The 22,817-nt window shown below is 48.7% G+C and overlaps 2 protein-coding genes across 7 annotated transcripts; one reads left to right on the top strand and one right to left on the bottom strand.

The window, feature by feature from the left end:
- Positions 1–26: 26 nt before the first annotated feature.
- NR2E1 (nuclear receptor subfamily 2 group E member 1) lies at positions 27–22,399 on the top strand. Of its 2 annotated transcripts, none has more exons than XM_034668948.1 (9): positions 27–863; positions 5,563–5,708; positions 9,655–9,742; positions 11,322–11,557; positions 12,851–12,997; positions 15,174–15,270; positions 15,658–15,807; positions 16,064–16,169; positions 16,869–17,005. In XM_034668948.1, exons 1-9 carry the CDS (start codon positions 839–841, stop codon positions 16,912–16,914), a joined length of 1,041 nt encoding a protein of 346 aa, XP_034524839.1. In that variant the 5' UTR covers positions 27–838; the 3' UTR covers positions 16,915–17,005. The 2 variants fall into 2 exon arrangements, with proteins under 2 accessions (XP_034524839.1, XP_034524838.1); XM_034668947.1 differs by lacking the exon at positions 16,869–17,005 and adding an exon at positions 20,285–22,399 and having other exon boundaries at positions 31–863.
- On the bottom strand, positions 9,741–16,976 carry LOC117803952 (soluble scavenger receptor cysteine-rich domain-containing protein SSC5D-like). 5 transcript variants are annotated; one of them, XR_004628067.1, is made up of 3 exons: positions 11,221–11,322; positions 11,061–11,137; positions 9,741–10,678 (listed from the first exon to the last, which is right to left on the bottom strand). XR_004628067.1 is itself a non-coding variant. In XM_034668950.1 (3 exons), exons 1-3 carry the CDS (start codon positions 16,889–16,891, stop codon positions 10,393–10,395), a joined length of 354 nt encoding a protein of 117 aa, XP_034524841.1. In that variant the 5' UTR covers positions 16,892–16,976; the 3' UTR covers positions 9,741–10,392. The 5 variants fall into 5 exon arrangements, 2 of the variants coding, with proteins under 2 accessions (XP_034524841.1, XP_034524840.1); XM_034668950.1 differs by lacking the exon at positions 11,221–11,322 and adding an exon at positions 16,875–16,976 and having other exon boundaries at positions 9,741–10,652; XM_034668949.1 differs by having other exon boundaries at positions 9,741–10,652; positions 11,221–11,369.
- Positions 22,400–22,817: the final 418 nt, after the last annotated feature.

A 22,817-nucleotide genomic window follows, 5' to 3' on the forward strand; every position in this document is an offset into this window, starting at 1 on the left:
TCTTCTCATCCCCTCCCCGCACATGGCTGACGTCAGACCCCGCCAGGAGTTGGGGGAAAAGCTAAGTGGGCCAGGGACGCCCTATTCCCCTCCCCGCGGCTGCCTGTCAGAGCGCTTCTGGAGATATTACAGGGGACCCAGCCGGCAGCGACAAGCAGAAAGTCACGGGGTAATGAACTTCGGGGACCCTTTGCCGCTCTGTGCGCGGCTCTCCCCGGAAACTGGGACCTGGCGGCCTGTTCCCTCGGAAGACTTCCCAGCAATCTAGTTTCCCACTCCGCTCTCGGGTTTGGGCAGCACGGAGCCCATCTGCCTGAGACCGCGGTTGTGTTTTCCTTCTTTCCTTAAAAGAGCAGCGGTCTGTATGAGATCTGGCCACACTCCGCATGCCTAATGTAGAAGGAGAAATTGAAGACTGAGAGACAGGAATGAGGAAAGAGAGGGATTTTGTCCTTTTTGCTCCGTAGGAAGACCATTTTCGTGTCTCCATCTCTGTCCTTCACTATTCCTCTCTTGCTGTCCTCCTCCCTTCTTCCTCGATCTGCCTGTCCATCTCTCCGTTTGTCTGTCCATGCTTGTGTCCGTACCAAGCAACATTCCCAGCAGCTGCGGTTTTGCAAGAGCCGGGAAGAAACTTGAGGATGCTTAAATTCCCACCGTGGAACGAATTCTGAGCGCCCGGGGAGCAGCGCAGCGCGCAACCGACACCCACCTGTCCGGCCCCGGAGACTGCAGGCTGGAGGGCGGCTGGAGAGCGGCGGCGCCCGGCGGCGAGGCGGGCGCTGCCGGCCGGGACTCGGGCAGCGCCCACCAACCGCTCCGCCCCGGGACAGCCAGCATGAGCAAGCCGGCCGGATCAACAAGTGGGTACCTTTGGGGACGCCGCGGGGCTCAGGAGCGCAGCCTCGGGTGGGTGGGAGGAAGGGAGGGGAGGCCAGGGAGGTCCGGACCCGAGCGCTGCAGCTCCAAGCCCGGGAAAGGGACTCCAGCGGCGTGTGCGCTTTGGCCCAGCTCCTTGTAGACCGTGAGTCGGGATGTTTCGTGGTGAGGGAAGAAGAATTTCGTTACCTCTGGATTGCTTGATTCTCCCTGCCCCCCTCCCCCCGCCCTGGTATGGTGGGAAGGTTGAGACCCATGCAGCCCACCAGTACCTCGAATTGCCTCCGCTTGGCCGCCAGGTGCGGAGGGGGGGCGACGGGGGCGGGAACTAGGCCGCAGTTCCAGGCGGCAGCACAATAACACGCTCGCTCAAAACTCCGAGCTCCAGCGCGCAAAAGCAACTCTGCGCAAAGCGGATTTGAATGGAATGCTTTGCACCCCGTTTCTAGCTACTTCAAATAATCCTGCAAACTGGGAAGCAGAAACAATTTAAAAGTCACATTTTCCTTAATCCTAAATCCGCGTAGGTCATAACTGGGGAATTTAAAGTATGGCGAACCGCTCTAGCAAAGAGGGGACCAAATCCCTAATCCCAAGGATTTTTCGAGCGGGAGCTCGGCAGAGGCAAGAGTGTGCGGCCTGTTCCCTTCGCGCGCTTCTCTCCTTCCTCAAACTTGCCTAGCTGGTGGCTCCCCTTCAGGATGCCGAGCCTCGGCTGATCTCTAACTGGCCCTAGACGCCAGAGTGCGGGGCTAAGTGTGTGTGCGAGGGCATCTGCGGGCCCCGTGCCTGCGGAACCCGAGAATGCGGAGGCTCGAGCCGGCGTTGGGCGGGCGTAGTCGCAGGGCTCCGACCTCCCCGCGGCATTTCAGTTCCCGCCTTCCAGTGGCCCGGGGTTGCCTTTTCCGGGGCCCAAGGCTGCGGGTGGCCCCTGTCGCAGTCCCCACGTCCCGGAGTTCTCTAACCGCCCTTGTTGCCGTCGCCCACAGCATTTTGGGCGCTCCGTGCTTTCCTCAAACACCCCCTTCCCTCACGCGCCCTCGTTGTCCTGAGTCTTTGAAAGTTGGGAGAATCCAAGATACTTCTGAGGACTGAGGATGAAGTCCCACTTAAGTGGGAAGCAATTCACTTTAAACGTTTGCTTTGGTTTGGGTGTTACCATTTTTAAAATTCAAGTAAAGTGAATGTGAACAAAAAGAGAAAAGGAGAAATGTTAAAAGTAGGGCAGAGGGAAGAGAGAAGGAAACTTTGCGGCCGCCCAAATCCGAGCCCACCCTTGCGGAGGCCTGGCGTTTTCAGTTAGCCTCGGGCCTACGCTGGCCCTTGCTTCTCTAGTCTCGGGGAAGCCAGGTGGGCTTGCTTTTTGTGGTCCATGTTCTGGCGCGTGAGGTCCTTCCCAGAGGCGCAGAAGGAAACCTTTTCTGCTGCATTCCGAGCCTCTATTGCAAAAACCAGAGCCCGCGGGCTTCGGCAGGCCTCCTTGCTACCTCGCCCTGTGACAGGCCCTCGCCTCCTTCCCTAGAAGTAAGGAGCCTCGGACTCCTTCGCCCACTTGGGGTGCGGAGTCGCCGGGGTTGGTGTGTGTTGGGGGGAGCTTGAAAAAACGAGGCCTCGGAATAGAGGGAAGGGACAGGCGCGAAGCTCGGTTCGCTGGGGGCCGCACCCGCGTGTGGTGGACCGGGACTCAGGCGAACCGTCCAGACGCGGGGCGGGGGGGAAGGCTGAGTGACATGCTGGGGAAACTTGGGAGCTCTCCAACTTCCCAAGAGCCTGAGTTCGGCCTCGGAAGCCTGAGACCCGCCGCAGGTTCGGCCGCTGCTGTGGAAGTTCCTCAGGCCCGCAGAAAGGCAGCCCCCGCCCGCGGCGCCGCTGCATCCCGGCCTTCTCCAGACAGGTGGCGGCAGCCGGGCCCGAAAACTGCGGCCCTCGGGCCCCGGGCGGCGAGGAGGTCGGCGCGCAGCGGGCGAGGTCAGGACCGAGCCGGACCGCGAGGTCTGCAGCCCCAGCCTCACTCGGTTTCGCACAGCTGGAGGGCAGAGCAATGTCACCCGGGAGCCCCGCCTGGGTGGTAACAAGACCCCGGCCAGTCACCCCTGCAGCCCAGACTAACTTCTTTCAACAGCCTCTGATGGTAATTACAGTAATCGAAGCTGCCATATATCTTTAGGCAATTATGACACACAAAAAGCCCCAAGGGGACCCCCTGGCGAGGGAAGTTAAGAACGGTTTTCCAGCCTCAGGAAACTCCCGCCTGCCTCACGTCGGAGCTCGCTCGGTTTGCTAAATGAGAGGAGCTTTGCAACGGGGTCAACCAGCTTGTCTCGTGACCCCAAGTCATCTTAACGTGGTTGGGTGGCGGAGTCTGAGGCGCAGACCCGCTCTGCCCCGGAATTTTCGCGTCCCTCCCTCCTGTGCCCCGCCCCAGGCCAGTCGGCCTGCCTCTAATCTGCCCCGGGAGCCGAGGCCCGGAGGTCTGCGCCGAGGCAGGACCCACCCGCAGCTGTGGCGGTCCCGCGGGGAGACTGTCGAGGAGCCCCGACACCCGACCCCAGCTGGAGAGGGGTCACCCACCCCGCACTGGTCCTCCCTGCGCCCCATGGGGTTCTCCAGAGATGTGGTGTGTCCCTGTCCCCCTGTCTGGATGGGAAGCATGGCGGCGGGATGGGGGGGGGCGAAGAAACACCACCACTACTGCTCCTGTGGGCTTATCTTGGCATCATCAAAAGTGCCACCGGGAAGAGGACAGCTGGGGCGGCAGGATTGCTGAACCCCAAACAGGGACCCCAGCTCAGCCAGAGGGCGCGTGTCATGCTGGGAAGGATGGTTGCAAAATAAGGAAACCAAGTTTACTGTTTACAGCGTGAGTGCGATGCAGCAGAGCTCGAGTCCCCGGCTGCTGGCGGCTGTGAGTTCCCATGGGCGCAGTGACAGGCCCAAGGGGGTGAGGGACAAGCCCCGCTGTGGCTTCGCCTGCCTCTCCCCAGCCGCTCCCCCCCCCCAAGCACAACCTCTCCTCCCACCCTACGGAAAAGGGGGCGCCGAGGAGGTGGTCGCCGCGCCGCGCGCCTCCCCCACCGGCCTTTGTCGCCGTCTGAATTCCCATGCTACTCTTTTTGACGGGTCACTGGTGGCTCTATAGGCAGGTGCTATGGCGGGGTTGTAATTACCCCGGCCGAGCTTGGTCGTTACCGAACCCCCACCCCCACCCTGGCCGCTGGGCTCTCCATGCCCCCCTCCTTCCCGGCCCCCAGCAGCTCCTCCAAGGCCTTGCTCAGGGATTCGCGCCCGCCAGGACGCCTCGGAATCCAGGAGCAAGTTTCCACTTCTGAGACCTCGGGGGCCGTCCCCACGTGGCGCCCTCGCCTCCTCTATTCCCCTGGCCGGGTGGTTCCGACTCGCCACCCTGCACCCCAGCCGGATAGCGTTCCCCAGCCGGAGTGCTCCGGACAGCAACTGTCCAGTTTCACCGAGGCCGAGGACTTCGGGGCCCGGACTGGAGGTCTTGGGTGGAGTCGCGACGGGAAAATTTAATGTAAAGAAGTTATTACTATCATCCTTACTATTAAACAAAGTGTTGCCAATTTAATACTTTGTTTGCGAGAGGAAAGATTTCTAAGTCCCTATGAAGCGCTTCAGTCTGGTTGGACTCTTGAACCTTAGAGAAAATAGTTCCCTCCCTCCTGAATTTTGGAATAGCACCCGCTCCCTAAAGTTCCCTCAAGGTCGGTAGCCACCCCAGGCTTGAGGGGATTCCAAGAAAAGTTCCTTAAGCCAGGAGACTGTCGAGGCCAGTAGGGGTGGAAGGCAATCTAGAGAAACCAGCTAGATCCCTTAAAATATCAGCCTCCCACAGCGGAGGAAAAACAGGCAGGAAGGAATCCACCCGGTATCTAGTGTGAGGAGGTAGGTCTCTGAGGAAGAACTTGGGGAGTGGAGGGAGAAGAGGGTGGCTGTCCCGCGCTAACCTGCGAAGAAACCGCGCACGCGTCGCTCTCTCCTTTGCCCAGCCCGGGGCTAGTTACTTTGGGGGGAAAATGTTTTTTTCCTAAAAGAAATAATTTCTCAAAAGCGATCCACTAAGCATTTTTTAAAATAGGTAAAGCGAAAGTTGGGCAATTACCACTACCCTTATTATCATTAATAATCCTAGTATTAGCATTACAATAATAATCCTAATAATAACAACCGCCCGGCAGCTCAGAGAAAACTCGATTGCCTTCCAGCTGCCATCCCCGGTTCCAGCCGTGTTTGTTTTTCTTCTTTCCCCTTTTACATTTCAAGTTTGTCTCCTCGCGCGCTAACAACTTTCTCTGTTAAATGCGAGAGCGGGGGAGGGAGGCGGCCAAACTTTCCGCGGAGCAGAAAGGCAGTGGCGGGCCGTGCTGCCGCCCCGGCCTGCTGTAATCTTTTATTCCAAAATGGGTCTCGGCGATTAGAAGAGACCCAAATACATGTAGCGGTGCATGAATAATGCTCATTGTAGGAAACTGACACTTGCTCAAGGAAAAAAAAGTTTGGCTATAAAATCACTTCATTATTTGCTTTTACCGCAGCTTCGGTGCTAATCCCTTCAGAGGTCAGATTGCTTAGCATCTCTCTCTCCCGCTCCCCTTGCCTCCCTCTTCTCCGCCCTCCTCTCCCTCTCGTCCCTTCCCCCCTTCCCTGTCTTCCCTGCGATTTCAGGCCGTATTTTAGATATCCCCTGTAAAGTGTGTGGCGACCGCAGCTCGGGGAAACACTACGGGGTCTACGCCTGCGACGGCTGCTCGGGGTTTTTCAAACGGAGTATCCGAAGGAATAGGACGTATGTCTGCAAATCTGGAAACCAGGTACCTCGGCCAGGGCTGCACTGCCTGGCTCCCCTCTGCTGCCTCCCCCTCCTTTGTTTGTGACAAGGCCTCCTCCGAGTTTCCTAGCTGCTGAGGAGGGACCAAGCCCTGACCTCTCCCTTCCTCTCCCCTCCTTCCCGCCTCATCTCTCAGAGGCCCTTCCGCCGCGTGGGAAAGGCGGGAAGAGGTAAGGGAAGATGCAAGAGTTTGCAGGGGGAAATCTGAAATCCCGGCTTCTCCCTGCACACACACACCCACCCCGCTTTTTGTAATCCTCTCACAGACTTTGACACTGGGTATGGCCCACACCCAGTGGCTTTAAAACCAGCCCAGGGAACCTAAGGAACTTTGGAATCTAAACCACACGTTGCAAGCTGAAGAAAAGGCTATGTTGTGTTGCCTGCACCCTACCCCGCACCCCCCACCCCACCCCCCCACCCCATTCCTAGCAGCAGCCCGAGCTCAGTGCCCTGACCACTGCCTACCACGGCAGAAGTAAAAGGCACAACACATCCCAGGCAAGGTTGCCGTCTGAGGTGAATGTGGCCATCTGGAACACAGGACTTGCTCTGCGAAGGGCTTTGTCCTTTCAACTTTGGAGAAGCAGGACTGCTCTGGAAATGAGCAGTGGGGCTTACAGCACCCATGTGACTTTAGCTAGGCCTTGTCAGGAAAGGGCAGAGTGGTCAAGAAGAGAAGGCTCTCAAGGAAGGGGTAACTCGGATCTTCTTCAAGGCTCCCATATCTTCTTTTTCTCTGCTTAGAAGATGTGCCTGGTTGGTTGTGTTTTGGTCTTGAGCAGGCAGAACTGTCTCGAAAAGACAAGGGAGCATGGGCTGAGAATGAGCCAAAGCTTCCAGAAAGAACAAGTAGGACCCTCTGACTCAGTTTCCCGCTCAATAATATGCTCATTTTAGGGAGATCAGCCTTTTGGTTCCACACTGCCTTCTCCTCAGCCAGGCACACAGACCCTCAGCACAGAGCCACCACCTTAACTCCCAAGAAGACGCTGGAGAGTGTATTATTCACAAGTCATCCTTTAGTAACTAAAATGGTAAAACATCTTCACTAATTCATATTTATATATGATATATGTATATATGTATATCCATAGATATACATATACACACACACATGTTGTTTAGAGCTGGCAAATTATTCTTTTTCTTTTAAACCGGTTTTTATTTTTTTTTTTTTTTATTTTTTTTTTTTTTTNTATTTATTTGACAGAGATAGAGACAGCCAGCGAGAGAGGAAACACAAGCAGGGGGAGTGGGAGAGGAAGAAGCAGGCTCATAGCGAGGAGCCTGATGTGGGGCTCGATCCCATAACGCCGGGATCACGCCCTGAGCCGAAGGCAGACGCTTAACCGCTGTGCCACCCAGGTGCCCCTTAAACCGGTTTTTAAAACAGATTTTATTTACTTATTTATTTGAGGGAGACAGAGAGAGAGCGAGTATGGGGGGAACAGGGAGAAGGAGAAGCAGGCTCCCCACTGAGCAGGGAGCCCGATGTGGGCTTGATCCCAGGACCCTGAGACCATGACCTGAACCAAAGGCAGACGCTTAACATTTTGAGCCACCCAGGTGCCCCTATTCTTTTTCTAAAGCTATGTCTGCGCATATCAATTTCCAATAGATTTGGATTATCAACAAAAATAAGAAGATACTTGCATTTGGATAAGTTATTTTGAACTCCAGTCCTGGTACCTGTTTAACTGGGTACACAGCTCTGTATCAGTTTCCAGCTCACCATATGGATACATCACATTAAACACATGCAGGACTGTATCCCTATAGCCCCACAGGAATGAGATATTACTGTGGGTCATCAGATTTGAGCAGGCTTCTACTTAAATTACCTTTTAATTTTATGCAATGCACAGAATTAGGGAATCAAAATCTCAGATGTTATGCTTGATATTTTCAAAGGGGTTGGCTATCAATTCGAACATATTGATGTCAGTCCAAGTCCTTGTAAAGGACTGATAATAGACTCATCAGGCTTGGTGTCCTCTCCTTGCAGACAGAATAAATGGGCTGAGCTCAAGCACTCATCTTCCTCTCAAGCTTCAGATATTTATATACATATGATCTGATTTGAAGACACTCCTAAGAACAAATGAAGGCTTCCATTTTGCATTAGCTTGTTTATCAGAATACTAGGAAGATAACACTTGAGGATAGACATACGATTGCATTTAATTACAAGTCCTTTAACCATCTTTACATTGGACTATTACGCTGGCCAGCAAAGATGCCCTGAAAAATTCACTTAGAAAGCAAAAATTGGGGCGCCTGGGTGGCTCAGTCGTTAAGCGTCTGCCTTCGGCTTAGGGCATGATCCTGGCGTTCTGGGATCGAGCCCCACATCAGGCTCCTCCGCTGGGAGCCTTCTTCTTCCTATCCCACTCCCCCTGCTTGTGTTCCCTCTCTCGCTGGCTGTCTCTATCTCTGTCAAATGAATAAATAACATCTTTAAAAAATAAAAAAAGAAAGCAAAAATTATTTCCTGTATCTTTTGTATTCTAAGATTAGATAAATAATATTCCAATTTATTATTAACAGTAATGAGGACATACAGAAATTGTTTCAAACCTCTGTCCTGCCCTTATTTTAAATATCTCAACGTATTTTAAATCAGAAGGGTGGGATCTCATATAAAAAAAAGCGTATTCAAGTGTGTAATTTTTTCCTAAGGGCTATTTCAGAAAATGTCCCTACCCCAAATTCATGCTATATGAATTTTTTAGATTATGAAGGAAAATAAAAATACATTTATTTTATTCTCTTTATTCCCACAGTACTTGTAACAGTTGCAAGTCATATGAATGCAGGAGAGCACCAAACTTCTTATATATTTTTGGTGGATAAAATGCATATGTAGATATGACTCTTTATGTATCTATGTGTATGTTCCTTCAGTAATAATACCTAACACTGAATGAATTCCATAAGAAACTTTCTCTGTAAATTTCCTCTTCATAGTCAATATTTTTCCAGAAAATTGCATTTGTTAAAACATTTTTTCTCATGCATCTCAAATAAATATTTCTAAGGCAGTAATTAGCTCTTTTTTTCCAGTTATCATGCCAATATTCTCAGTCCATATTATCCTTTTGTTAGACAGTCCATCACATTATCTTCCTGGTCATATTTACATAGTGGGCATTTCTAGATTTTGCCCAGGCCTTGGGCTTTTCCCTTCCCATGCTCACCTCTGTGGGCCTTGCCCTGCTAACCACTCTGGCTTCTGCCTCACCTTCCAGGAATGTCTGTGTTTCCATGAATCTGGGCTGAGGCCAGTCTTTAAGACAACTTTAACATGCTGGTTATACGGTTGTCAAGTACAAAGCCAAGAGTCAGGAAACAGGAGAGTGAAGAATAAATGGGAAATATGTATCTGACAAATAAATCCCCCCCAAAAGTGACAGAAAGAAGTAGACTCGGGACCTGACGGCATAAAGAATGGTTGGCGGGAGGGGGGCATGGTGGGGATCCTGGCTGCCAAACCTGCTTCCAACTGAGCTCTGAAGCCTCTTCCTCTGGGGCCAGGTCGCTGTCTTCGGTCCTGAAAAGTCTCGCCTCTGTTCCACCACATCTGAGCCTGGCGGAAGTTCCCCCCTGGAGCTCCTCCTCCCAAAGCTGCAGAGTCAGGCAAACCAGGCGCTTTGACCCTTCACCTGCTTGGCGAAGGACTTTTCCTCCTTGTCCACTTTCACAGGGTCAGGGGCTGTTCCTTTTGAAATAGCCCCGGGAATCCCAGCCCTCTTCCTACCTAGCCCCGCTTGTGCCCAAGGCCTTCGAGTTTCGCGGACCCAGGCTTGCAGCTCCGAGATCTGTGGCGGGGTCCATTCCCACCTCCACGTTTCCCCCAACCCGGCGCCGGCTTCGCTTCTCCAGTCTAAAGGCCCTGGGGGCCTCTGACCGCCTGCGCTCTGTTCTAGGGAGGCTGCCCGGTGGACAAGACGCACAGAAACCAGTGCAGGGCGTGCCGGCTGAAGAAGTGTTTGGAAGTCAACATGAACAAAGATGGTAATCAGTACAGCTTTTTATTTCTCTAATGTTGGTTGACTAGTAAGTAAATTATATGTACAGAAAATACATGGCACTCCAATGCATGTAAATCATCTCCGGAGCACTTCTTTCCAGATGCAGGGAATTGGCCTCGGACTTTCAGTCTTATCCTTCCTTCTCTCTGCATGAGCCCCCACCCCCACCCCATTGAACTCCCCAGGTATGGCCCATGCCCACATAGGAAACTTGCGCTCCACAACCACCCCCATGAAGACAGCGCTCCCGGGGACCCCACTCTGCTGGGCACACACGTGCGGTATTTCCTGCTTCACATCCTAATACCTCTTCTCACCTCTCCTTACAGCTCTTTTGTGGCCAGCTCTAAGCCAGGTAGCCTTCCACAGGATCTCGCAGTCTGGATAGTCTCCGAGGTTGGAGACTGTGGGGACTAGGAGACTGTGTTGAAGGAGGGAGGGGAGAGACAGAAGCACGCGGAATTTCGAGCCCATGTTTGTTAATTCATCAGGATTCCAAAACCAGGACGGCCATTGTGGCGATGTGGGCTTTTTCTCTCGGTTCTACAAAAAGGGGCTGGAGAGGTAGGGCGACGCCTGTGGGTGCCTCGGACACCCGACTCTCAGAAGGCTCTTAAACGCGCGCAACAAGAGCTAGGGCATCCGATGCTTCTCGGGCAGAGAGCGCAGGCCAAGGGCTTGCCCGGTGGTGGCCTGGCGAGGGCGCCCCAGGCCTGGCCGGTCGCGGGGGTCATGGTCGGGAGGGAGGATTGGGGACTCAGCACAGGTTGCTGAGAGGGTTTGCCTTGGCAATGGGCCGGGCCGGGTGGCAGCTCCAGGAGGCACAGCGCCCATTGGGGAGAGCTCCTTCCTCAGCGGCGCAGGAAGCAGGAGGGAATGTCCAACCTGTTGAACTTGTGTATTGACAAGTTGTCAAGCTCTGCGAGCGGAAGATTGCCCTGAATTAATTTGTTTGTTTAAACTGTTGGCGGTAATTGTCACATCTCCCCTGCCTTCCTCCAGCACACTCCAAGACGGGCTCTCCCTTGTTTCAGCCCCCAGTGTGTCCCCCGCCTCGGGTCCTTTTCTCCTGAGGCGGTCGGAGGCCAAACGCCTTTCCCGCGGGGGTGGAGTGGGGGGTAGCCGTCGTCGGGCTGCGCGGGGGAATAAGCCTGTGCGGGTACGCAGTGCCTGGCTGGGCACAGTGCTCCCTCTCCCCTTTGTCGTGGACAGAGATACCTAACTACTCCCCCCGAGGGTCTCTGGTTTCCTTGCGACCTCCCCTGGGTGGGGAAGAACCCTGAACCGACAAGAGAACACACCTGGTCTTGCTGGAGGCTTGGTCGTTATCGTGACACTTGGGGTCGGGCTCCTCTTCGCAGCTTCAGCTCTCTCGTGCCTACAATGTAAGAGATAGACGATCTCAGAGCGTCTTCCGCCCGCACATTCCCTGTCCCTCCCTCTCTTCACCTCTCGAGTGACCTTGCCGGCCCAGGCGTGGCGTTTGGCCCGGGAGCTCGGCAGCGGCTAAGTGTTGTCGAGTCTCTGATCCTGGGCATTCGTCCATCTGTCTGTCTCTGCAGCCGTGCAGCACGAGCGGGGGCCTCGGACATCCACCATTCGCAAGCAGGTGGCCCTCTACTTCCGTGGACATAAGGAAGAGAATGGGGCGGCTGCGCACTTCCCGTCGGCAGCGCTGCCCGCGCCGGCTTTCTTCACCGCAGTCACGCAGCTGGAGCCCCATGGCTTGGAGCTGGCCGCCGTGTCCGCCACCCCGGAGCGGCAGACTCTCGTGAGCCTGGCTCAGCCCACGCCCAAGGTCCGTGTCCTTGCTGGACCCAAAGGAGTCTGGTGGCTAGCTGAGGGCGGACAGGGGGCACCCATCTCTTCGGATCTAGGATGGGGTCAGGCCAAAGAGACCTCCAGTGGTGCTCGGTTGGGCTCTGCAGGGAGCTTTCGGCCCCCCACTCTCTCCCGTTAAATCGGGAGTGTTCGATTTTAGCGGATAGTAGAGTCACTGCCTGAGCTGGCTACAAATGTGGACTCCCGGGCCCATTCCCCAGAGAGTCCCTTTCAGCAAGTTTGAGGTGGGGCCCAGGAACCTGCACCTTTAAAAAATGCCCTGGTGTGGAGTACTGGCTGAACGGAGGGGCAACCTAGGTATTTCCGGAGACCAGAAGAGCACTTCCGTTTTTAGGAAAAAGGGGTCGGCTACAGCTGGCAGAGAAGAGTCCCTGTGTGCCAGATTGAGGGGATCTGTTGTCTGGGGCAGCAACAACAGGTGGAGCTCACCCCGTTAGGACAGTTTGAGGAACTTGGCTTTGTCTTCTGCTCTCCCTTCACTCCACTCTGAGATGCATGTATTTATACCAGGATTGAGTCTCTATTTAGCAGGGCCACAGCCTGAGCCACTTCAAAAGGCTGCCACCTAGGGACTACCTTCCAGGCTTCCAGCTGGTACCTACCCAAAGCACCCACTCCAGGCCGTGAAAGGGAGGGCCAGCTGCAGCCCCAAACTGCAGGGAAGCCAAACACCTGGGCACACGCACAAGCACAATATTTAATATTGCTTTCTTACCCTTGATGTGTATAATAAGCTTGGGAAAGTAGTGTTATGAATATGTTGTCAGTTATGAATGGGAATGCTCTGTGAATGATTAAGATGTCTAATTGAAATATTTCCATAATATACTAATCCTTTCTAAAAATACTCATATGCATATTTGTGTTTGGGATGCCTATTAATTTATACTTTTTTCACATCTATTTTTATTTACACAAATGCAAGCAGCTCTTGTCTAAATTGGGAGACAGGCCTGGCACTTGGCTCAGTCGGAGGAAAATTTGCTGCAGGGGATAGAAAAGCCAGATGCCCCTCTGGAAGGAACAGGCCCCCAAAGACTGGAAATGGGCCTTCCCCAATGGTTATTATTTCTCAAATTCTATAGATATAGATGTTTGTTTTTTGTCTACCAATGGCAACTGCATGTTTAAGCAGAACATTCAAATGCCTATCTCCTTCCCTACTCTAATTAGGAAATTAAAAGTTTGGCTCTTCTTGCAGAGCTGTGGTTTCCTCACTCCCTGGTGTTTCTCTTTCTTCCCCGCTCAGTACCCCCATGAAGTGAATGGGACCCCAATGTATCTGTATGAAGTGGCCACAGAGTCTGTGTGTGAATCAGCTGCCAGGCTTCTGTTCATGAGCATCAAGTGGGCTAAGAGTGTACCAGCTTTCTCCACGCTATCTTTGCAGGACCAGGTATGACCAAGAGGGCACTGAGCTCTTGGGGAAGGGGACTGGGGGGGAAAAAAAACCCAACAGGGATCAGCCTTATGAAACTGAATGTTACCTGGGAAAATCATGAAGGCCAGGCATCCGTTCTTAAGAGCAATGAGGAAATGATTTTCATTAGCTTCCTACAATAGGTTCAAAATATCTAGTTATGGAATCCTTACTATGACACGTAATTATGTTATTTCAGGGAAGTTGGATCTGGTCTATGAAAAACAAATATACGAGAACATTATCTTTTTTTTTAAGTTTAATTGAAGCATCAAATTTAATCACAAATTTAAAAAATCTTAATCACCTTTAAAATTACTAATAAAACAATGTTTCTTAAGAATATTAGACCTGAGAGAAACAGGTGATGAGAGTCTTCGCCTGTAAGATTTTCAGAGCTAATCTCATTATTTTATATTATTTTATTTCAGAGCTAGTCTCATTATCATTTTATATTATTCACAGCTTTATATTTTCCATTGTGATACTCACAGCCTTGACCACCAGTTGATCAGCATGTACGGTTATGGGGTGCATTGCACACCTCCCACAGGCTAGGATCTCCCTTGATTCTTGAAGTACTTTTAGAGATTTTGTAAACAAATCAAATGGGCATTGTGCATAATTCTGTGGTTGTAAATGACATTCAGAGGGAGAAGAAATATATGCTGCTAAAAATTACTTCGGACCAAAAGCCAGAAATTTTGTTGTTAGAAATCTCAGGAATAGCCTCTGCCAGAATTTTTCTAATCTTAAGGGAAAGAAAGAAAATGAAGTGCTCATAACCATTGGCCATTACCAGTACATTCATGGAAATTAATGACAAATTGCTCAAAAGGCTAATAGGAAGTTTTGAAAGCAAGTGGTTTATTTCTTTAATTCATTTTATACCTAATTAAAGCAGAATGGTGCCTTTTAATATGAAGTATGTTTCCTACAAAGAGACCTAGCAATGTGCTCAAAATATTTAATCTTCTAGCATGGGATGTTCTTTTTTCCATAGCTTGGACTTTCAGACATGGTCAGAATTAGATATTGTTTACCTTGCCCTTTAAAGTATTATTTTCTGTACCTAATGCAATAAAACTAAAAATAAAGCATTTTCAAAATCAAACCTTTTGGTCTGATTGTGATTTTGGTTACAAGCCTTCACAATTCAGCTCTTAGCTCCCAAAAGGAAATACCTTCACATAAATCATCCATATTTGACTGGTTTTTGAGAGTTTTTTCAAAAACGGATTTTTTTCAAAATAGTCAGTTTCTATCTTTGACCAGGTTTGCTGGTTGACTAACCATTTGCTGTGTGTGTGCGTGTGTGTGTGCGTGTGCGTGCGCACGTGTGTGTACTGGCTACTTTCTCTGAAAACAGGTATTTGTATACTCTTTAATACAAACAAAATTTACTTACTGTCTGCCACTTAGCCCTTCCGTGGAAACCCTTCAACAACAAGCAAACTGCAATGAAGTGGAATCCAGTATATTAATTTGGAAAAGGAGCCAGATTTTCATTTTAAATATTCAGTAGCACATTTTATTAGAATGAAAATGACAAGCACCTTGATGCTGTCCACTTATGAGTCTCAGAAAAATCAGGCAGTGAGATGAGGTAAACTCAGCAAAACCCGATTAACATAATTACACCCTGATTTCCCTGCATGCCTCTTGGGAATTAGTGATCTCTCTTTCTCCCTCTCTCTCTCTCCCAGCCCAGCCCCCCAACCCTCTAGGAAGATGGGGGCCCCGATCTGCACGCTTAGTCTGTAATCCTCAACCCTGATAATATCAGCATTTTATATGAAGGGGACCTGCCTGCTGAGCTGCTGGTGGTATTTCATAGAGCCTGGGTCTCTGGAGAAGTTTCTAGGTGGTCGGGAATGAATAGATGCGAGGCCAAGAAGGGTAAACCCTTTTCCAAAGGAAGCAAAGTTTGGGGAATTGGCATGGCTGACTCTCAGATGCATGTGCTTATCTATAGGCACCTTGTCAAAAAGGAAAATATGGAAAATAAAGGAAAAGCTGGAATATTCAGAGGAAAAATTACCAAGACAGGCATTTAAAACACTTTTTAAAATAATGGAAATTTACATATTGAAATTGTTTATAAATTTATAAATTACACACTATATTATATTATACATCTATTGTATGACAGCTGATGCTTTTGGAAGATGCTTGGAGAGAACTGTTTGTTCTAGGAATAGCACAATGGGCCATTCCGGTTGATGCTAACACTCTACTGGCTGTATCTGGTAAGAATTGCACAATTTAATGACTTTGTTGTAGAAATTACCATAAAAATACATTACTGAAAAAAGAACAACATGTAAAGAATAACAAATCCCTGCTGAACAATAGAGTATACCTGTCATTTATAAATCTATATTTAAATGCAAATAATGTTGTTTTGTTGTATTCATGACTGCTTGCATTGTTATTTAAATGCAAATTACTGTGTTTGTTATCATCCAAGAGAAGATTTTATATTAACTTTCATACAATATAGCCAGTTTACATGGAATCAGATATCTTAGAGTGACAATTGAATAGATATTGATATGCAGAATTCTGTCAAAAATCAATATTAAATCATGAAAATGCCTTCATATTAGAGCATTTATTCCATATTTCTATTCTAGGCATGAACGGTGACAACACAGATTCCCAGAAGCTGAACAAGATCATATCTGAAATCCAAGCTTTACAAGAGGTGGTGGCTCGGTTTAGACAACTCCGGTTAGATGCTACTGAATTTGCCTGTCTGAAATGCATCGTCACTTTCAAAGCTGGTAAGCTGATGCAAACCCCCCCCCCCCTTCTCCTTCCCCAGGTTTGCCACCTCGCTCATTCAGCCACCTCAGAGTCCACTCTGATCATTGCAAAAAGAGGGGATGGTTTTTGAGGGAGCTGACACTCTGGGGTTGGCCCCGTTTTCCATGGTGGGGAGCTACCCGTTCTCCTGCCGGCCATCTATTTCCAGAGAGGTGCTTACCCATCTGCATTTCCTGTGCTGCTTATCATAGTTTCCCCCGTCTTCGTGTCTAGTTCCTACACACAGCGGTTCTGAGCTGAGAAGTTTCCGGAATGCTGCTGCCATCGCAGCCCTTCAAGATGAGGCCCAGCTAACCCTCAACAGCTACATCCATACCAGGTGACTCTTGTTTGCCTTGACCATGTACTTAAGAAAATTGCTTCCATTGTGAATGTGTGAGCAGGCAGTAATAAGCCAGTTCAAACCCTGTGACTAATTATCCTGTTGCCCGCCAGTTAATGTAGTTAGCATCTGTGTCCTCACCTATCTCGCAGGGTGTGTGAGAGGAGCAGATCAGATTAGATTACCAAAGCGACAGCATTACCAGACCACTTATGGCTGGCATGGCTGAACAAGTTGATCCATCAAAACATTTGGACATGTTTGTGTGAATGGGCCCTGATATGGGAAAGGTCAACAACGGAGGCCAAAGTGTTACGATCTGTTAGTTGATCTCTTACAGAGTGGTTGCATCACCCTTGAGAGGCCATCTTTAACCCCATCATGACTGCTGTTTGGCTTTGGTGACTGGTATCCGTTAAGTTATTTTGAGTCATAGTGTCCATCAGGATCAGGCAACTTCTGGCCAAGCAGAGCCCATCAGCAGAGGCTGTTCTTGGCTAGTTGTAGGAACTCTCAGCCACTGGGGCTCCAGTGGTGCTCCTCACGGCCCTCCAATGGACAAGTCCACCCAGAGGTATAGACTTTCTGATTTCATTTTCAGGTGTGGTGGAGTAGTGGAACCCTGCTAGCTTCCTAAGGTAGGATGGCAGTAGATCTGAGGTTAGCATAGAGTTGCTTATTCTTGTTTATTCTTAGACTGACCTTGAAAGGAAGCCCATGGAAACCTGTCTCCATCATCTGAACATCTCCCACAGGCACTGTGCTGGGAGTAACTGAATTGAGTGGGTAGAGGCGGTTCATGCCTTCCTCACCTAAGGGGTGGGAGAAACGCCAAGTCAGTTGTATTCATTGGGGGTGGTGCCACTTCGGCTACTAATCTGCTTATTTCTGTTATAAATCCTCTTTTGAAAACTAATGAATAAAACTGTTCCCTGTCCATGGAATATCACTGAAACTGTGTTGAGTGATAGTGCCTGTGTACATGTCTTTCAAATTAAAGCGCTATGGTTTTAAAATTTTAAATCCATGTTAAATTTCAGAATGTATAGTAAGCACTTAATATTTGTTCAAAATTATAAAATGGAGCAGTACATAATTTGGGCACTTTTTGCCCACTAAAAACTAACTTGTATATCATGACTGACTCTGACATTTAGAGTCATTAAGGTATAAAGAACATCACACTGAGAAGAATATGTTATCCACTTACTGATTCAGTCAAGTCTTTGCTGAGTACTCGCTCCATGCAAGGCTCCTGGTGGGCATTGTGGGACACCAAAAAGCACAAGACGCTTCCCCCTTATCACTGCATGAGGTAGACAGAAGTGTTCATTCAATTTAGACCAGAGAAGAGAGAAAAAGCAAAGTGGGGAATGGGAGAGACAGATTCTAGTTGGTGAGGGAAAGTCTAGAAAGGCTGGGTGATGGCGGAGACAACATGTGAGCTGATCCTTGAATGGCAGGCCTTCAGCAGGGGAGAAGGGCTTCGAGGAGAGCCAGAACAGGGACTGGTAGAGGCGCTGTGGGAGATGCCAGAGTCCAGGAAGGGGAGTCTGAGAGGGCAGGGCATGCCAGAAGCTTCTTCTAGAGTGACCTGAGAGAGTTCAGCCACAAATTAACAAAAGTCTATTTTAGGAAAATGGCAAGTATAATACTTCTCCCCCACCTCAAAACAAAGAAATTCCTCATTGAAGGAACACATTTACTTTGACAAGGAATTTTTATTTCATGATATGAGCTATAGCTATGATTTAATTTTTTTAGAGAAGGGGGAGGGGCAGAGAGAGAGAACCCCAAGCAGGCCCCACACTCCATCCCAAGACCCCGAGATCATGGCCTGAACTGAAATCAAGAGTAGGATGCTCAACTGACTGAGCCACCCAGGCGCCCCCATAGTTAATGTTAATACCTTGAGTCGTACACAGGACAAAACTGCATATGCCTTACTTCTTAGCTCGTTCGATCAGAGAACATTCTCCTCTAGCACTCTGTCTGGAAAAATAAGATCTGAAATTGAAATGAAAAGTCAGTATTGCAAACTGAGCTAATTATACATTAACTGTTAAAATCACAAACTCAGCTCTGTAGGCTACTTCTCTAATTATCTAGGACATAAGGAAAAGCCTAGGAATTGACATTTCACACAAACTGTATGTTATAACTGAAGATCAATTACATGAATCTGTGACAGACACAGAACACTTACGCCTGAAAAGAAAACTTCTGGTTATTTATGCTAATGGATGAAATTAGGGACATAGATGTTCTAAAAAATAATACTGAATAGTTACTATTATTTATAGAGATATAGTATATCTCTCTCTGTCTCACACGCACACACACGCTGTTACTGTTTCTAGGTAGTACAGTACTCCACATATAACAGATAATTCATTCTTGTTGACTAACCAGCCCCTTCTCAACTAGGAAATAAAAGAAGTGGGTGAGTAGGTTAGTGGATAATCTACATGCAGAAAATCCAGAGTTAATGGTCTCTGGAGTCTCCAAAGTCCATCCTTTCTGGAAGTTACTATTTCCCACAGTGGTTCCTCACCATAGGAAACTTCCAGCATGTTGGGTGAACACTGCAGACACAATGGAGGCTTGTTTACATGGCCACTGCCTCCCACCCGCTGCAGAGTTCTTGCTCCTCAGCCTGACCCTGGGAAGGGAGACAGAGCTGTTGAAGAGAGTAAGGTAGAAGGGAGATGTGGGTCTTGGGATGACATTCCAGAAAACATAGAAGATACTATCAGCCAGGACAGCAAGTGATGGGATGCAGGTATTTTTTTTTTAATGTAGATAAGTTCCACCTTTCTAGACCACATTATTAAATATGGTCTGGTGGTCCTTGTCCATGGGTGATAATGAAGCTGGGCAGCAAAAGAGCCAAAGAGGTCCTCAGAGGTCCAGAAAGAATTATCGGCCTAGGATCAGGTTGAAGAGAGGGACTCCCAGGTGCCCAAAGCTAAGAGACAACCGTGACAGTTGCTCCCCAGGATTCTATTTGCAGGGTGAAGTTATTGGTCAGTTAAACTCAGTGTTCGGCTACCTAACTCCTGTGAAAGAATTTTGGTATCTGTCAGTTTCCAGCACGCTGTGGCCAGGGAGGGGTTAAACCTGGCTTACTTACAGATAGGTGTCCCTGGAGCTCAGTCTTCTGGGTGGTTTGCTGTAGAGGAGGGAGCCCTCCTTGTAAAATATATAGATAGCTAATTCCAAACAATTGATGGAGGAAGCATCAGGCCCGCAGTGAGGTACAGGCATCTAAGGGCAGCAGAAAATTGAACTTGCACATCTGAGCAAAGATGTATGTTGGACAGCAAGAGAGGAAATTGTTAAGCAATTTCTCACATCTTTAATTATATGCCAATTTCATTGACATGAAAGTTGGATGGCACTACCACCCAACAGAACTTAGTCTTTAATTTGCAGTGTAATAAGGACGGAATTATTCCTGAGAGTGACTAAGTATAATGCCTGAATAATAATTTGGAGAATTGCTTAGAAAAGGAATCCATTTTACTGAGGGAACGAGACTGAGGAAGGAGCCTTGGGAATCAGAAAACATGGATGTTAGCGTTACCTTTATCCTCAGCAGAGTGGTGAATCCCTCCCCTGGCAGCCTTCAGTGTATTATCTGACCTGAACTTATACCATGTTTTTAAAAATTATTTTTCTGGGGTCCCTGGGTGGCTCAGTCAGTTAAGCATCTGCCTTTGGCTCAGGTCATGATCCCAGAGTCCCGGGATCGAGCCCCACATCGCATCGGGCTCCCTGCTCAGCGGGGAGCCTGCTTCTCCCTCTGCCCCTCACCCCGCTCATGATCGCTCTCTCTCAAATAAATAAATAAAATCTTTAAAAAAATTAAAATTACTTTTCCTCCAAACAAAATGCAAGCCGTTATGCTAACGTAGAGACAGCACACGATCTTGGCAGCATCCTTTAGGCTCTTCATGCCTCGACTGTTCAGCCTGCAGAGCAGGGCCCGTTTCAGGGAGAGTGGGGGAGTAAAGAGGCCCGGCCAGGAAGAGGGTGTGCCTTCAAGGATGGGATATGAATTTCCATGAGTAATGGATCTTACCCTGCTTTCATGGCTTCTCCTCTTCCAGATATCCCACACAACCCTGTCGCTTTGGAAAACTCCTGTTGCTTTTGCCAGCTTTACGTTCTATTAGTCCATCAACCATAGAAGAAGTGTTTTTCAAAAAAACCATCGGCAACGTGCCGATTACAAGACTGCTTTCAGATATGTACAAATCCAGTGATATCTAAGCTCCGAGTCCCCGCTTTTCAGGGTGGGACCGTATCTGATGAACTTCTACCCACGGAGAACAAGCCTCAACTAACAAACCCTTCAGGAAGCATAAACCTGGGAACGTGTAGCCGTCAGAAAAACATGCCAATGGACACAAAACAGTTCCAGTGGCTTTGACTTGCTGCCTCCCCCAGGGTAGGGCAGCGGGGAAGGAGCGGGGGCGTCACAGGACCACTGGAGCAGAGAGAACTCCCTGCTGCCATGCCCTGGGAGGGAGGCCAAATCAGGGGGGGTTGCCGCAGGCTGTGCCATTCCGCCTCTTACCTGGAAGATCGGGCTGAACTCTCAAAAGCTGAACCATCAGTAGAACTTTCTTTTCCTTTTTAGCATATGAAGTTGGGTAACCAAATAGAGCTCTGTGTATAACATCATACAGCAGCCTTCAGAACTATTTTATGTTGGAGAATTTATTTTAAAAATAATGGTTAGGTTTTAAATCAAAAGTTTTATCAAAAGTTTTTCTTCTATCGTAATACATCATGAAGTGGCCTTCAGGACTGAGTTAGTAAATGAAAGGTAGTTTATGCCGTGAGACTTGCTTCTTCTCTTTTTTTCTCTCCTTTCTCTTTCTTTTGTTCTTCTCCTTCTTCTTCCCCTCCTCCTCCTCCTTCTCTTCAATACCTAGGCCAGGCAACCTTGTCAAAGAGCTGGTGGACAAAAAAGAGATTCTCACCAGGACTTCAGGTTGGATAACATCTCAAAAATAGAAGAGCTTTACTAAAAGAACGCAAGTCGAGGGAGGATGAATAAACAGCAAAACCAAATAAAGCGGAGGTGAAGGATGAGGCAGAGCGCTGTCCCGTTAACACAGTGCTGAAACCAAAGGCGATGGGGGTCCAAACTCGTTTTTCAGCGAGTCACAGCAGAGTAAATGAACAGAGACATGATGCCAGAAGGAACCACAAGGAGATGAAGGCTAAAAGGTTTCTTGATCGATCCATTGCTAACAGCCTGAGACTCTTCAATGCCTTTCAGAAAACCGGTTTCTAGTAAAGCCTCAAATGCACGCATGCACACACACAGACACACACACAGACACACACACCGTCCTATACTCTAAGCTGCTCCTTTGGTATGAATCTATACTTATGGAAATGTAGAAACAACCATTTTAAAATAGCTGCTGTACTTTTCACATTTTGATTATTAGGTCCTAGCACTGAGGAAAAATATTCAGCACTTGGACTATCATAGGATGAGTAAAACTTTTCTTGTACAAAGTGAATTAACTGATTTGTGAAGTTAAAAGGTTGTACTCATTGTATTTACAAAGAATAAAAATATATTGGATTTAAAGGAACTCTACCTGATTTCTTAGCCTCCCTCCCTGGCTGGTTCTCACCCACCAGCTACAGGGTGGTGGTGGCAGCTGGTCTAGAAACTGAAACTCAGAGCAGTCCAGCCTGAAGAACTGAACCACAAAGGCAATTTCCTTTTTACAGTGAATCCCATTTGTAAAATGATGAATAAAGAAATAAAACATAAGATTCCGTTCTCTGCAGCTCTCAAATGTAATTGCATCTGTTAGAAAAATTGCTGTGTGAAGAAGAAAGACGCCGATTAACAGTCTTCATTCACTCACTCCTCCAACTCTCTTGCTAGCATTTCAATCCTGACCAGGAACTTGAAATCATTTAGTGATCAAAAAGATAAAGTGTGAAGGTCTGTATCGGTGACTAAGATGGGGAAGGAGCAGTAGAAAGTGTGTTCAGATGTTCCCGGCAAATCTCAGGGCACCAGCCCCACTGCCAGTGGCCAGGGGCGGAAATCAGAGGTGCCCGAGGCCAGGGGTGCCATGGGCTCCCCCCTGGGCGGCAGCTCCAGCCAGGTCTGGAGCAGAGCTAGTAGCAACTCCTGGCTAAATTGACCTTAGAGATTGCCTGTGTGGGAGTTCAACCAGCCAGGCACACCTCCACTGAGTCCACAGAGAGGAGAAGTGAGTCTTACAGAAAAGTGAGGTACTCAAAGATGTGTGCAAGAACGTTCCTCGCAACCCTGTTCATGTTTGACAATGAAAATATCCACCAGCGGAGAACAGATACATTGTGCTATATACAGTATGATATATAAAGGGAGGAGTTAAAGCGAGTAGACTGGAGCCAATGTATTCAACAAGGGTCCATGTTGTGAAATACAGCGTGCGAGTGGGTGGGAAGTGAATCACAAAGGATACATAGAGCTTGGTGTTAATGTAAAGTTTCAGCCTACAGAACAAGACCAGATTATGTTTATAGATAAATGAATATATCACAAATATTTAAAACAAGCATGAGTAGGATAAACACTAACTGCGTAATAGTGGTTACCTTTGGGAATGTATGGGATTA

This window comes from Ailuropoda melanoleuca, chromosome 10 (genome assembly GCF_002007445.2).
Source record: "Ailuropoda melanoleuca isolate Jingjing chromosome 10, ASM200744v2, whole genome shotgun sequence".
Lineage (NCBI taxonomy): Eukaryota > Metazoa > Chordata > Mammalia > Carnivora > Ursidae > Ailuropoda > Ailuropoda melanoleuca.